The sequence below is a fragment of the Scomber japonicus genome, chromosome 13, assembly GCF_027409825.1.
Source record: "Scomber japonicus isolate fScoJap1 chromosome 13, fScoJap1.pri, whole genome shotgun sequence".
Taxonomy (NCBI): domain Eukaryota; kingdom Metazoa; phylum Chordata; class Actinopteri; order Scombriformes; family Scombridae; genus Scomber; species Scomber japonicus.
In genome coordinates, this window is record NC_070590.1 from 28,432,388 (window position 1) to 28,448,688 (window position 16,301).

The window sequence follows — 16,301 nt, forward strand, 5'->3', positions numbered from 1 at the left end:
ATTCATCAGCAGCTCATCAAAACATAAATACATAACAACACTTCCACTCAGACAACAATACGAAGATAATAATTTAAAATAAATTAAGTGCAAAAAAAGAGGATGAAGAATTTTTCAATAAAAATTTGAGTTAAAATTTAAATTAAAATTGTAATTACGCACTCCACCGTGTAGTCCAGTTGAGGCAGATATATACAGTATGTGATGTGTGTGTGTGTGTGTGTGTGTGTGTGTGTGTGTGTGTGGCTGAGTTCAGGAAGAGTTGAACAGTTTGTGGATGTGGTAGAAAATAAAATAATATGTCTAGTTGCCTGAATTTCTTATCCATGTAAAATCAAATGTAATGCTTATCAAAAAATGAATGTTTTTGCTGTGAAAAAGTGAAACTGCCCCTATAAATAGTTCTTCTTGCCAATTTGCTACAAATCTCACAGGACACACTTAATCAAGAACCCAAAAACTCTCACACACACACACACACACACACAAAACACACAGATCAAGCTGGTCAGGTCAGAGAGATGAAATCAAGTCTTACTCCAAATCAGTGTGATGCTTGTCTAATGAGCAGTGTGGCAATGACACATGATGAAGAAAATCAATCATGTATAACACCACAGCGAGCCAGAGAATTGTCAGATTTGTCAGCTAATTTCATGCTAATTGAGTCTCCAACCCTAGGTTATTTTTAACCTCATTACTGGTCCAATCACGTGGAATAGCAAGCCCTTTTGCTCACGTGTCATTAATTAAGGAAAAATCATCAATCATGATTTTCTTCTTTTTTTAATTTCTCTTTCTTTTTTTCTCCCCACAGTACCTGCCAGGATCACTAACATATCGAAGGACATCGCAGTGAACGAGGGCAGCAACGTCAATCTCATGTGTCTGGCAGTCGGTCGACCTGAGGCTAACATCATATGGAAGCATCATTCACCAAGAGGTAAGCCACAAGGTTTTGTTTTTTTATTTCTTTTAAAGCTGACTATATGCAACAAAATCTTGTAAGTGGGCAGGGCTGGGATTATGGGGTTGAACCATTTGAGTATCCTCAGTGTGAGGTCTGGGGAATTCTGAGGACTTCCAGGTTTGGTTGCTAAAACTGGATGGATTTTTTCTTTTTTTAAACCCTGCATTGCAGCACCAATCCAAAGTCTTCATATCGGACATGCAGTTCACTACAGAGGAGAATGTCCAGTAAAATGTGTCCCAAGCAAAGTGAGGCAGCATTTAGTTACTATGCTAACTTCCTGTAAGTCTGCTCAAACTGTCAGCTCTTTTAAATCAGGGCTAAAAACTTTATTGTTCACTTAAATTCAATACCTACTTGCTGGTTTTTATTGCTCCTATTTTGTTTTATTTTTTATTTTTACTTTAAACTGTTTCTGTTCTTATCCCAATTTTTACTTATTTATCTATTTTTTTCTTTTTCTTTTCTTTTTTCTTTTTTCCTAATAAATAATGATTTTTTTAATAATGTGTTTCCAGCTTTTATAAAGCACCTTGAATTGCCCAGTGTATGAATTGTGCTATATAAATAAACTTGCCTTTCCTTGCACTGACAAAATGTAAGGGTCAAATAACTATCTTACATTTAGAAATCCCCAGACTGCTGTACATGTAGGAGGAGATCTCTATTATTTGTTTGTTATTGCCTTACACTCAGCCCTCCCCCCTTTATTCAAAGTATGTGTAATGCTGTCATTCCCTCCTTTCCCTTTATTATTCTATTCCTTCCTAAAGAAAACGGAGGTTGACACATGCACTGTGCTGCACTGAATAAGTCAGTGTTGCATACTAACTTCCACACCAAGTGCTCAAGCTGTAAAGACTGATAATTACATCTTGAAGCGTTTACCAACTACTGTGTTAACAATGTCACGGCTCTTGTCAGTCAGATGTATTTGTCTTTTTAATGACATTTTAAACAAATTGAATAACATCCTATACCGTAAGACTGTAGACTGTAGACCTTTCTCTCTGTGCTGTCATAAGAACTGAGAGCATGCTGTCTCTCAGGCTCAGATCAAATGGATGATTCATAACTGACATGTTATTTGATTGCCTAATTTTTACACAGGTTTTTGTATTATTCATACTTCTTACCATAATCCAAGGTTTCTTCAAACTGAGCTTTTTCTATTTGCTTAGATTGAATGCTGATCACACTTTCTACAGGTGAGTTGTGTTGTAAAGGAGCGAGTACTTCAACACATTTGTTGAAGTACTCGCTCCTTTCAGCTTGACCTACATTTCATTTTCGATCAATGAAAGTGACGTTGTGTGACATCTGTCCGTCATGTGGTGCGTTCAATGCAGCAGACCAGGCCCACACTAGAACTCACTAAGCAGACAGATACAGTGGAGCTGCTTTTTTCAAAATATAATTTTTTTTTTTTTTTGGCTGTGGCTCAGGAGGTAGAGCGGTTGTCCTCCAATTGGAAGACTGGCAGTTCGATGCCCGGCTCCTCCAGTCCACATGTTGATGTGTCCTTGGGCAAGATACTTAACCCCAAATTGCTCCCGTTGCTGCGCCAACGGTGTATGAATCTGTGTAGAATCAGATGTTAGTACTGTCACAGCCTGGCTCTAGACTGTGGCAAAAAAGGGGGAGTCAGAAGGGTACGCAATGCAAAAAGTAAAACAAAGTCATCAAAATGAACAAAAATGACAGATAGGTAGGAGAAGTGTGTAGGGAGTGGATGAGTGAGCATGTGGTGTGTGGGTGTTGTCTGGTGAAACAAACAAAGGAAAACCAAAGAAACAATGCAGGAGTGTGTCGAGAGAGAGAGCGAGCGAGAGCGAGAGCGAGAGCGAGAGAGAGAGAGAGAGAGAGAGAGAGAGAGAGAGAGAGAGAGAGAGAGAGAGAGAGAGAGAGAGAGAGAGAGAGAGAGAGAGAGAGAGAGAGAGAGAGAGAGAGAGAGGTCTCTAATATAATTTTTTAACTGGACGACAGAGGACATTACAAAGGCTTTCAATGGCCTCATTATCACAAGTGACAGCTTCTGGCTTTTATACATGGAGCACACCAGGCCCAGGTGTGTGTCCCATCCTGCTCATCAGTGTTATAGCTGGCTAGAAGATAAATTCTACTCCATTGGAAATCGAGCATAGCACCTAACACAGGACATGGAGAAGATTCAAATTTGCTATAAGACGTTCTGACAAATTTCATTCAGTCTGGGAGCCTTTGCTGACTTATTTCAGCAGTATTCAGGCCCTCACTGACACATTGGTTGGTATTGATATTGACTTATATCTCCACATCCTTATGCTCTGAGCTCATGCCTCTCTCATTAAATTGTCTTATTGTGTCCCAGACACACATACTTTATTGATTTACACAGTCATGTGCAATTGTTGATTTGGGTCCAGTTGGGGTTGAGGGTGCGGGGGGTTCTTTCTGTGTTAAATGAAAGTCTCATGTAACTTGGCTTACTGACCTTGGTGTGTATTTTGCTTTTCTCAATAAAAAGAGATAAAAAATAAATAAAAATAATCAGTGTTACAGCTAATCAGGAACCAGCCCTGGAGATAGAACACAGCAATGCCCCCCCCCCTTGTCATAAGGCTTACGGCACTAGAACATCATGGTTGGGGGAGGCTGAACGTTAGCAGGTAGGGGTTTCATTTTTCTCACTAAGGAACCCTGTAGAGTTAATAGATGTCACCTGTCAGATGCTTCCAGAGAGTGCACAGAGAAGTCAAAGCCACTGAGAACCTTCAGTCTCCTGCATTTATATTGCAGTGTGTGGACACCTTTAGACTTCTTGACAGTAGAAAATAAATGCTTGTACATCGTAGCGAAAGCATCCACGGACAAATTTCATTGCGAGGATTGTGTAAAAGTAACCTTTTGATAACAAAACCTCATTTAAATTCAACCCAGTTTTTAGAGTTTGTAGCACTGGGAATTGGATTTTTCATGTTTGACTCACTGTATGAAAATCTGTAATAAGGAAACAACACAAAATTCTATTCTGAGGGTAAAATGAATTGGAAAATGTCTCTATTTCCTATTTTTAAAAGAAACATTGATAATTTAAATACATTATTCATTTTTTCCATTTTTTTATAATAGGAAATTGGTTGAGACAAAGTTACATAGATAGACTGCCGACACAGAGGGTTTCATTATTCTAACATTACCAGTATACACATCATTTTCTTTTCCAACTGTTAAAGGTAATTCAGACATTTCACAAAACTAAAGTGTCAAGAAAAGGTGCAGCAGCTTACTTCAGTGTAAAGGTGACTGAACTGAACCTCCTACACACACAGCCAGATGTCAACATTCCCACACAACACACACCTCCAGCAGCTTCACATGAATATTTGCTTAAGTGAAGAGCAGCCATTGTTACAACCAGCAGGATATGAATCTGTAGCTTTTATGGTGAATAGCCTCACTTTAATCTATTGACTAAAGCCTTGGTTGTTTTTTTTTAAACTTTGTGCATTTGAGGGGTAGAAGCTGCACAACCTGTGGTGTTACAGAACCCAACTCCAATCAACCATGATTTGGCTTGCGTCCACAAGTGGTTTGGTGGGGGTCTGTTGTGTTGGCACCTCACCTCCTGAAGGAAAGCCAAGAAGCCCTGTGTGCCTATGTGTATGTGTGTGTGTGTGCCTATGTGTGTGTATATGTGTGTAAGGGCGTGTGTGTTCCGTGTTCTAATTGTGTCGGCTCGGCACTTCCCACTGAGCATTCAGCAGTGTGAGTCATGCGCTGCTTCTCTATAAGATCAGATGTTCAGCCTCCAACATGACATGAATGCTTACAGCCCAGCTGTTCCTCTCTCCCTCCCCATTATCTAAAGCTGGCAGAATCTGGTTCTCACAGCTCAGTGGCTCTTCACCACCACCAGCCATCCACATTACTTCCATCCCTTCATTTCACAGGTTCCCCAATATTTACTCCCACTATCACCATCTCAACCCGTTCGATTGAAGTATGCACTGTAATCACGTTCAAAGAGGGAGGGGGGCTTTAATGACCGACACAGAATCACCAGCCAGATGGTGCTATTTACACTGACTGTATACATGGCAACAGCCTTCTGGGGTCTGAGCCCAATTATGTGGTTGCTATGCATAGAATAGAATAGGGCACTTGTTTTGCACTTAAAAGCTAATATTACTCACTTTCAAATTATTAAGGGGGTTATACTTTTGTCCAATACAAGCTGCAGCAAGCTCTACCAGACACCTGGTGATGCTACTGTTGTGTGCCACCAATAGAGGCTGATAAAAGTCACATTAATGCTCATATCCTTTTGTATAATCCAAGTTTGGATTCAATCAGAATACAGCAGTCTGCCTCAGAGTAAGAAAAAGAGGAGAGAAGGACAGACTTTCTGGATACATGAACATAGAGGATGATTGCAACAACCTTTGTGTGTGTGTAGGGAAATGATAATGAATATGTCAATAGGTTGTCATGTGGTTTGAAATTGCAGCAGTGGTGAAAAGAAAGGAAGTCACTCCTCAGTAGCAGCCCTGAACTGATGCACAGCAACGGCAGCAGAGGCAAATGAAGCAGTGGATCTCACTCCAAAAGCAATATACAGGGATTGGTAGCAGGGGATGCTGGTACGCTGCATTTCTGTGTGTGTGTGTGTGTTATTGTCAACAGGGAAGATAATGGGTTATCTTACTTGACATTTCTCTGAGTTGCACTAATGAAAAGAGAGACTATGTGGGGAGATGTTTGGGCAGCTGAAGAAATCTTAGCTGGCAGTGAGCATCTTAAATGTTTTCCTGCAGAGTGACATTTTCCCGACGAGCTCCTCACCATTTGCTTTTCATGTTTGTCACTGGCGATAATGGACTGTTCCCTCAGAGGATAGTGTTTTTTTTTGTTTGTGTGTGTGTGTTAGTACAGCAGTAAAGTGAGCAGCTTTCTCCCTGAGTTAAACCACATTTCTAAAAAGTCTCAAATCTGTGATGTAGCAGACTTTGCCTTTTTGATAGTTGGTTTTTTTTGTTGTTGTTTTTTTTCTTCCCCCGGTATATCATTTGGAATTTTCACACTTACTGGTGTCAGGAGTGTGAGCAAATGTACTGTAGCGGCTGATGATGCAGAAAGATGCCTCACCTTTCACTATGAAATGACAAGTGACATGAGAAAAATTGTCTCGAGCGAACGTGGAGGAGGGAAAAAAAAGGAAATATATAACAATATCAAAGTCTCTCGCTTAATTTGAAACATTTGAAGTTTGTTAACAAAATGTGAACTGAGTCATTGTCTGATTCCCTGTCACCACTTCATATGAGCCTCTGCTGGTTTGCCGTTACTATTGTGACACTCAAATATACTATAAGAAGATGTTGAAGTAAGATATCCCAATAAGAATAACACATGGTCTGGTTGAAACTGAATCTTCTAGATGTGAATAAATCCTCCAATACAGATGGTGACATAAGTAAGAGCAGCACACGGAGAGTAGCAGCCCATAAAGCGTAGCCTCTTTGGCCGTTTACTTAATATATGTACCCTGTCAATTTAAGTCTCACCTTTATTTTGTGCGCCGCAAGACTCCACTTCAACTCTGTGGGGACAACATAAATTATTCAGCAGTGTCCACTGACTCTCTGGCTGCCGGCCACTAAAAGGATTATAAGATATAAGGTTGGGGGAAAACAGTTTATTCAAGGGGGGGGCGATGTTGTATGGATCCCTTCAACCTATTAAGACTCATTAAAGTGAATGGGTTCTGAATGTATACTGTGTTAAATGTCAGTTTGTGCCTTTACTTTTTTCAGTTTACTGCACACTGGAGGGAGTGATGTTTGCTCTCTCTTTCAGATGTGCTGTGGCTGAGCTCCTGTTATTCTTATTGGTTATAAAGTTTTTATATGACAACCATGTAACTGTAGTTTTTAGTGATGGTTTCAAATGTTGTTAGAGGAATACATGCTCATCTTTCAACTCCATATAAGAGAAATTGCATTTATACACTGCTGAGAGAAATTTAAAAGGGAATGCCACCAGATGATGCTTTTATTTTTTAGCCAAGGTGTTCTACTGTACCACTTTGCTCCAAGCTGAAATATCTGTTTTGTTTTTGAATTATCTGTGTCTTGACGATTATTTGATGGATTGCCATGGATACAGACATTTATGATCCCCAGAGGATGAATTCTAACACTTTAGTGCACTTGTCTTCTAGAGCCACCATGAGGTTGACATTTGAAGCTTTAAGTAGAGCCTGACCGATATATCAGCCAACTGATATTGGTCTATCATAAATATATCATTATTGTTGTTTATATAGTCTATGTGCCGATTTTTTTTATATACGCAGCATTTTATATATTTAATCCTTTTTCCTAAATCAAATTAAATACATACATATTAAACTCCCAGTGAAGTATACTGTTTCAGAGCACTGAAAAGTATATTTATGTACATATTCTGAAAAAGATTATCAGCCGATAGATCTGTCAGATGCCGTGTTGGCATTGGTCCCAAAAATCCAGTATCCATCAGGCCTTAGCTTTGAGTTGACATTACTTGACAATTATTGGATGCATTGGCATGAAATTTGGCACACTCATCTATCTCACCCTCAGGATAAACAGGGGTAACTTTTCATATGGTGCCATAATCATCTCACACTGAATGCATGTGTATTTCATTTGTTTCCCTTCCATATCCACTTGTAGTACCTAAAGCGTGATTGATTTATGTTTAGACACTTCTTCTCATCCACCACCATGAAGCTGTCTCCATTTGTGCCACAAAAACCTACAAACAAACAATGAATATAGTTCTGGTATTCTGGTTTCCTGCTAAATGTATTCAGTCAAACACATTTGTAGAATGTTATAAATTAATTTCTGTTGATACAGAGGCAGCTTTATTTATCTATTTATTTGTATCAATATTTTTCAGAGTTTCAGATTTTGTGTCTTGACAACTAAATTGTAAGGAGAAAAAAAGGCTTTCATGACATCTGAAGGCTAACTGCTTGAAAAAATTGGCAGTGCTGGGCGTGATTGACAGAACCACAGCAGCACAGACTGATGTTGTCAATTTGCGATTAGTCTCCTGATGAGCGCCATTCACAGTGTTATACATCAAAAATGAATGACACGCTATTTGCAGTGATGTGCCATCCAATAACAACAGTACTCCAGCGTTGCCTGCTGACACAGGTGAAGCAGTTATCACTCGGAGAAGAAAAAAAAACGTGTGCAGGTATTCTTGAACAATGTGTGGAGGATAGGATCCTTAGAAAAAAAAATCATTTCACAACTTGCCTCCCACACTGGAAACAAAACCTCAGTTCAGTCCTTTTAAATTGGAAATGAAAAACACAGGATAGTTTGAATGCACGTTTCAGTATTAATCAAAATTGGAGGAGTCATGATTTCTTGTTTGTTTCAAAGAAACACCTTTCATATCCCAATATTAATGTAGAAATACAAATCTCTAATGCAGGTATTAGAGTTGGCAGGAACAGCTGTTAAAAGAAAATAAGTCATCTTACTGCATGGTTACCTACAAAACAGCTCATTACAATGACAAGACCCTTCCCACAGAAATAGAGTTGGATTAAATATCAGGCATAGCGTACGGTGCACGGGAAATAATAAATGTGTGACTCTTCCATTGTTGACATGTGCACATGTGAGGGCTGGTGTGCAGCTGGCAGGAAATCAACGTTTTCAGCAGGGCTGGCCCACCAAAGCCCACCTGGAGAACACACACCATCACACACACTATATGTCCTACATCACACTGTACAAGAACACAGAGATGTTAATTAAATATGATGATTTGTTTAAATATATATATCTCGTTTTTTTATTTTTTTATTTTGTAATATTACACTTGTTTTTTTACATAGGGTCAGATCAGATTCTACTGGTGATTTTATCAGTGTAGTTTAAGAAGAAGTGTATCAGTAACTCCTCTCATATTACAGTACACAACTACAACAAGCAGGTTGCATATAAATGATATAGAACATTAATAAGTTAGGTATGCATAGCTGGTCAGTTTGAATTATTTGACATTGTGTATTTTTCACATTCCACTCTGTGAGATTACAATTCGAACAGCACTCAATAACATATTTTACTTTTAGTGGATTATCTTCCATTAGTATGTCCTTCTGTAATAACACTCTGTGAGGTCTGAGCTAAATCACACAGGCTTTAAGAACTTTAATTAGCATATTAACATTTCTAATGAAATCTAAGCTAAACTAAACCCAGACTAGCTTCTTGTGTTGTCGCCTGCCTCCTGCTATGTTGTAAAGCATTGACCAGTGTTTTCACTGGGCATAGTGGGCTGTGGGCCTGAATCCAGCTAATGTTCTGCTCCTTCTGTCTGGCTGTTGGCTGCAGAGCTGCTGCTGCTGCTGAATGCACCACTATTTGGGTCATGCTTCTATTTTTCAGGGTTTTAACATTTGTACTTTTATTATTTCAGAGATTGTTTTTCGTACATGTTTTTTATCACTTTACAAGGCTACTGTTGTGTCAATTTTGAATCCCCCCCTTGGAGGATCAATAAAATGTACCTTACCTTACCTTACCTTACCTTACAAATACACTCAAAAAAATCACTCAGGGCATGTGTTTGATTAACAAACTAGAAATATGTTCACATTACATGAATTAATCATGTTTGTCTCCATTAAATGATTTGTTCTTGTTCGTTTAACATGAATCAAAGAAAATTCAGATGAATTAGATTCATTCATTTCAATGCAATGAGAATGAGGTCCTTCAACTCAATGACTCCGATAGGGACAGCTATTGCGCATGCGCCACACCCACCGGATGAACTTGGAAAATTCGACCGCCAGCACATGCAAGAATTGTTTGCCATTGGTGATATTAGAGGTAAGTAATCTAAATATACAGGAATGCATTTATTTAAACAGCCTGAGTGATGCATTGTACACATTAGACATTTGTGAGACATATTTTAGTCACTATATTTTAGTTCTCACAGTTAGGCTAATTCTACCTTAACTATGCTATGGCTAACACAATTTTTTTTAAATTTAGACACTGGGTCAGGGCTCAAATTTAATCATATCCTGTCATTCTGTGGCCGAAAAACGAGCTGAGAAGGGGGTGCACAAAACTGTCAGCATGTTTTCTGTTACAGTTATCTGAGTCCGATTAGCATGTTAGCCTGTGTGTGTGTGTTAGCGGCGGATGCTAACCGCTAGTCGAAGTTAGCATCGAGCTAGCTCACTACAACGGTTCTCAAATTTGTAACTAGTTGAGGCTTTAGTTGTCGTGGCGGCCAGGTATCGGTCCGCGGCTGCAGTGCTTCACTCCTATTTCTTTTTATTTGCGGGTCTGACTACTGCTGCTGAGAGAGAGAGAGAGAGAGAGAGAGAGAGAGAGAGAGAGAGAGAGAGAGAGAGATGCTAGCACTCGGTAGCATACGGGACAGCTAGTGGGGTGGGGTGGGAGTGCCCTAGTTAGGATGCATACATGATGTTGCATTAATTTTTAAAACAATTTCTCTCTATTCTTTTTTTTTTTTTTTTTTTACCAGAAATACATCCCAAAATATAGTGTCCCCATGCCCAGAGACTTGTATGCACCTCAGAAATACATGGTAAGTTGTTAATATTTTTGTCATTGTGTATCTGTTATCTAGTTGGCATGTAGCATTGTACCAGGAGTTTATTCAGCCTTGTTTTTTTCCCCTGGCCTGTATTTGAGAAAAGTAGTATATTTATTTATCATTTACTAATGTTTTTGATTTTTTTTCTCTTTTCTTTCAGTGAGGTGTATGTGGCAGTGCAAGCATTGTGTCGCCAGAGAGAGTAGTAGGTACAAATTAAAACATTATAAACTACATCATCATTATGGAAGAAGCCAACATTTTCTGTGCATATATGTAAATTGTCTGTTTTTTATGTAAATGTTTGTAAGTATTTTCCCCCCATATCATGTAGCACAGTAAATCGTAAAATCATGTAAGGTATGATTTTAATGATGAATGAATTTATTATTATTTTTTGAATTTATTATTTTTAAGTAATCAGTCAACAACATCAACACTTGCCTAATTATAAATTATTCTAAGAGACTCTGTTTTTTCATTGTGAAATATTCAGCCAGTGTTTTTTTGTTTTTGTTCAGGTCCACGCAGTGGCCCAGCCCATAAGACTGAGAGTCATCCTAGGTGAAGGTGATGCTAGGAAACTAATTCTGCCAGTAGGGATACCGGACTCCATGGAAGAATTGCGCCAGACAATGAAGACCAGTTTTGGATTGCAAGATTTTCGGCTTCAATATCAAGATGCTGATTTTGGAAATGAGTTTGTAAACCTGTCTGTGACCTCCGAAATACACGACAAAGCAACTATAAAGGTTGTGTACTTACATACTCATAACAATGATGACATAATGACACGTCAACCTCTAGCAGTCCAACGCTCAACAGATTCATTGTTAATCTCCTCGGTTGAAACAGATGATACAGAGCCCGCTTCATCTTCAGGTTCATCACCATCTGCAAGGCTGTCAGTTTGGCCAACTGTCTTCACAATCCCGAGTTTCAACTATGACGCTGAACTGCAACTTGACAAGGCCAATGCCGAGTACAGTGTTAATGGAACTCATTTGAGCCCTTCACCGAAGCTGAAATTACAAATTTTGGAGCAACTGGCCGAAGAAATCATTAAATTCAAAGCCTACCCAACTGACAATGATCTGAATGACGTTGCAGAAGCTCTTGTGAAAAAGCATCCGTGTCTAAAGGAAACAGGATCCTTCAATGGCTGTTACGGGTGGAAGATTAGCCTAAAATATAAAATGGCCAACTTTAGGACCAAACTAAGAGGCCTTGGATGTCATGAGGTGACCATAAATTCACTGAAGAACAAGGCCCAAGACAAAGCAGCCTTGAATGTGAAAAAGCCCAGAAGGGCAGAAGTCAATTACTGTCCACAGCATCCAAAAGGAGAAACGACTGACACTCTGGAAAACGAGAGAATTGCACTGCTTTCAGAGATTAAGAAGAGAAACAATGACCATGTAGTGGCACTGAAAATGGAAAAGACTTTCTCATATAGAAGGCAAGAAGTTCTTCAAGGACAGCCCCTCGTTGCAGACTTCAAAAGCAGGTGGCCAGCTCTGTTCACTCAGAAAGAGGTGAATATCCTATATTCCTATATGTCCTAAGGTTTTATCTATACCTCAGAGTGTGTGCACACAAGTACAGGAAGATAATGACAAATCAAATATAGTGTTGACCAGTTGTTTGTCTTTTTTTAAAGGTAGGGTCTGGAGTTTTGTCCCGTTGCAGTTTGTAAACAAAACATTGAAACTGGGCCCCTCCTCTCTGACTGAACTGTGTAGCCTCCTGCCCCTGACAGCAGCAGTTGTCAGGACCGCAAAGGAAAGGAAATGCAGCAGACACAGCCCCCACCACACAGGACTAGAAGCCCATAGGTGGCGATTAAGACAGATTTCATTTGTACAAGTCTAGTGTTTATTTTTGGGCACAAAACTCCAGACCCAACCTTTAACACCAAACCATGGAAAAAAGCAGAATGATGATCACATTTACACTATACAGGGCTGTACATTTACTTTATTATGTGGTAACACTGCGTGATTCATATGAACATGTTTTATAATATCCTGTTTATATTTTTAATATGAAGACTAATTAACATTCTTTTCTCCTTATTGACAAGACCTTTAGAATAAGCTTTCATACTGTTGAACTGATTAATGGTTGAAGCCTCAGAGTCTACTGTTCAGAAAGGCTGCAGGTCTTTAAACTGGGTTAACTTTCATCCTCTCTCTGTCCTCCCTCTTCTGTCTTCCTTCCTCCGCTTTCGTGAATCAGTTTTTTTCTCCCAGCCCTAATATGATCGAACAGCTCCAGTAGTAGTTCACTGTTCATCCATCCTGTGTTGTATATTGTTGTGATGTATAAATAGGATGAGTGACTTGTTGAGTGTATTGTTGATGTTTTTCAGATCGACAACGAGTTCATGTGCATATCAACTGTACCTCTGATATCTACATTCTTTGCGGAGCTCGACCAATACTCTCCACGCATGCTGCAGATCTTTCGAGGGAAAGGTGGAGCGGCTGGGAAAAAAATTAGACACATCATGGTGGCCATTTCCAAGGTTTGTATTAAAATATGGAGACCTATGCTTAATACTTTTCTATGTCCCTCTCATGACAATTGCGTGAGCATAAATCTCTATGTATGTAAGCAAAAGTTCAGTTAATACTGTGGAATTCTTTTTTGAACTGCTAAGATGCAGAATATTGTCAAAATTGGTTCTCTTTTTCCCTCAGGATGACACAGTACGTACAAGACGAGCATGCATCCTCAAGTCCTTGTGCGTCTACCTGAATGAAGACCATGAGAAACTTGTGAAAGAATATATGGTGAGTTACATACACTAGGTGTGACTAAGTGGCCAGTCAGAGAAAGCACATATTTACTTACTGCATATTAAAACGTGAAACCCTGTACAACTAAAGTACATGTTGCCTTGCCCTTGTTTTTCATCATCTGCTACTTCTAAAATTTCTGCAAGGTTGAAAACTAGAGATATAGAATTGGCTGAAACATTATTAACCATTTTAATATATTTAGTTCAAAGGCAGGCCAGACTTGAGCCTCTTTGCATACACTTTATTAAACTGCCAATAAAAATATTAAAAATCAAAGAAAAAAATTTAGTTATTTTGATAAGAACAGAGGTTGACTTAAAGATCTGTGCAAAAAATATTTATCTGATATATTTTTAGAGCCGTTGTTTTGAGAGGACTTTCTAGACTCATATCAAATGTATTTATTGTCATATTTTACTCCATAGGACACAGACACTGAGGCCAACACTTTAATGGAGCAAACTGTGATGGGAGTGTACGTCATACAGAAGGAGGGTGCAGAGCCTGGAGATGATCCAACGGACATCGGTGTCCTGATTGAAGGTGTGGAGGTCCTCAGTGGTTTGGGGGAAACTGCGATTGCCTGTGCTCTGTTATTTGGACTGATATACTGTCTGAACCTGAGCTACCCACCCAAGCTCAAATGCACTTTTGAAGTCCTGCAGAAAATTCTGCTGAAGCTGGATGGGCAGAGATTGTCATCCAAGGCACAGTTCCTGAAAAACAAGCTTATAGAGTAAATAAGCTTGATGAAGACTGATTCAAGCATGGGATTTGTCCACATCTCTGTCAATGCAGATTTTTGTTTTTGAAAGTTCAAAATTTGAAGAAAATTGTTCCAACAGACAATTTAGTTTGCACAATGGACTGAGATTAAGATTGTTGTCTCATATGTTGAAAATGGAGTTGACACAGAACAGTGTTTTTGAACACACATCCAGACTGGTTTTACTAGAAGCAGTTGTGGCTGGCAGTTTCTGTGAGTGGAGCATTCATACTTGCACTTTGAGCTCCTAAAGTTGAGTATTATTAATTAGTATTATGTTGCACCCAAATGTTAAATAAAAATTGTAAACGTTTTTTTGCATGTTCTTTATGTATGTTAGTGGATCTTTAATTAAACATGTTGCTTACACTAACAGTGAGAACAACACTAAAACAAGATTTACATTAGTATAACAGACAAAAGCTATATTAGTTCATCCAACATGATTTACATTAGTATAACAGACAAAAGCTATATTAGTTCATCCAACATGATTTACATTAGTATAACAGACAAAAGCTATATTAGTTCATCCAACATGATTTACATTAGTATAACAGACAAAAGCTATATTAGTTCATCCAACATGATTAAATTGTGTTGCACTAACTTATGTTACTTAAATCAGATTAACACAGTCAAGATAGATTGACTTAACATGATTACTTTAGATGGAATATAGGTGGCATGATTAAATTACGTTCATCCAATGAATTATTTTTTTGAGTGTACTGACCCCTTACATATTATGCTATGTATGTGTGTGTGATGAATTCATTCCAAAAGAAAGGGATGAAATGTATTATGAATCATGAATTTTCATTTACAATTTTCATATACAATTGTGAGTAGACAGTGACCTACCTTAATAAAAACATTGATTTTATAAATACTGTGACACTGCCCAATATCTCTTGAATAAAAAAAACATATATCTTCTTTGTAACCATCTCCACTTCCTCTCTTGCTGAGCAACTCTAAACTCTCATTTGCAACCCCTAACATCTTCTTCTGCAAGACCCTCTTCATCCAGTCTTTCTTGCAACTATGACAACCTCTTTTGTGTGACCCTCTTCTCATCCAAAAGCCTTGCTGTACTTGTCTGGATTAGCGCCTCACAGATGTTCATAGAGAAGGAGAAGAGTGAATGGTGGCAGTGAAGGAGGCTTGCACTCTTCTATGTCCATAATAATAACATTACAACACCTCAGTTAAGTGGTAGTATGAACAGTGGAAACTGGCTGGGTGTAGAAAACAAGGCTCTTTTTAACAGCTTTTGCTCAATTGGCTGTAGCAATCCAAGGTTACATTCAACAATATATGGAGCCCCGAGGCAGCTACCCTGTTGTTCATCAATCTAAAGCAGATGACAGGTCTGGCAGCACCATGACGATTGGAAATCCACAGAAAAAGTAACCATTCAAGGAAAAAATCTATTATATTTTTTTGATTTTGTTGTTGAAGCCCATGTTCACTAAGCAGGCAGTGAGGATGTTTTCTATGAACTTCATGAACTTACTGATGAACTTCCTGCACTCCTAAGCACTGAGCAGTTTATTTGTTAATATTGTGATACATTTCACTTATTCTTATGAAAGCTATATGAATATGAGATTGGTGCATCCCTAAAAGTTGTTCCAATGTAGACAACGCATTACTGTGTGTTTTAATATTTCCATTTTGTACTGTTTCAAGCATTGTTTTAATATCATTCCATTTTTTTTATGTGAAGCACATGGAGTTGTGTATGAAATGTGCTACATAAATAAGGCTGCCTTGTCTTGCCTAGAAATATATCATTGTTACTAGTATGGAACACACTGTTTGGTGAATTCTAGAAAAAAAAATTGGTTTATATAGTATTGTAGTAATATTTAATAGTTTTATTTATTTTGCCTTTGTTTAATGTTAATGAAGTAATATGACCTAACAGTACTGTATTAGAAAAACAGTTTTGTATGCATGGTCCAGAAAGTAAAAAAAAAACTGAACTGTAACACACTTTACACTCACATATATTAGATGTGATTCAATGGGTGGGTATTCAATTCTATTCACCACCCTCACTGTACATTAGGTAAGGACATGTAATTAATCCTTAATCAAAGACAGACTGTGATATTGAAATTAA

General features: G+C 38.4%; 1 protein-coding gene across 1 annotated transcript in view; it reads left to right on the plus strand.

Moving 5' to 3' along the window:
* opcml (opioid binding protein/cell adhesion molecule-like) overlaps nucleotides 1-16,301 on the plus strand; it is a 223,730-nt gene that overhangs the window by 151,409 nt on the left and 56,020 nt on the right. Inside the window, exon 3 of the mRNA XM_053331509.1 lies at nucleotides 818-943. Coding sequence (XP_053187484.1) covers nucleotides 818-943 — 126 coding nt within the window. The remainder of the gene's footprint in view (nucleotides 1-817; nucleotides 944-16,301) is intronic.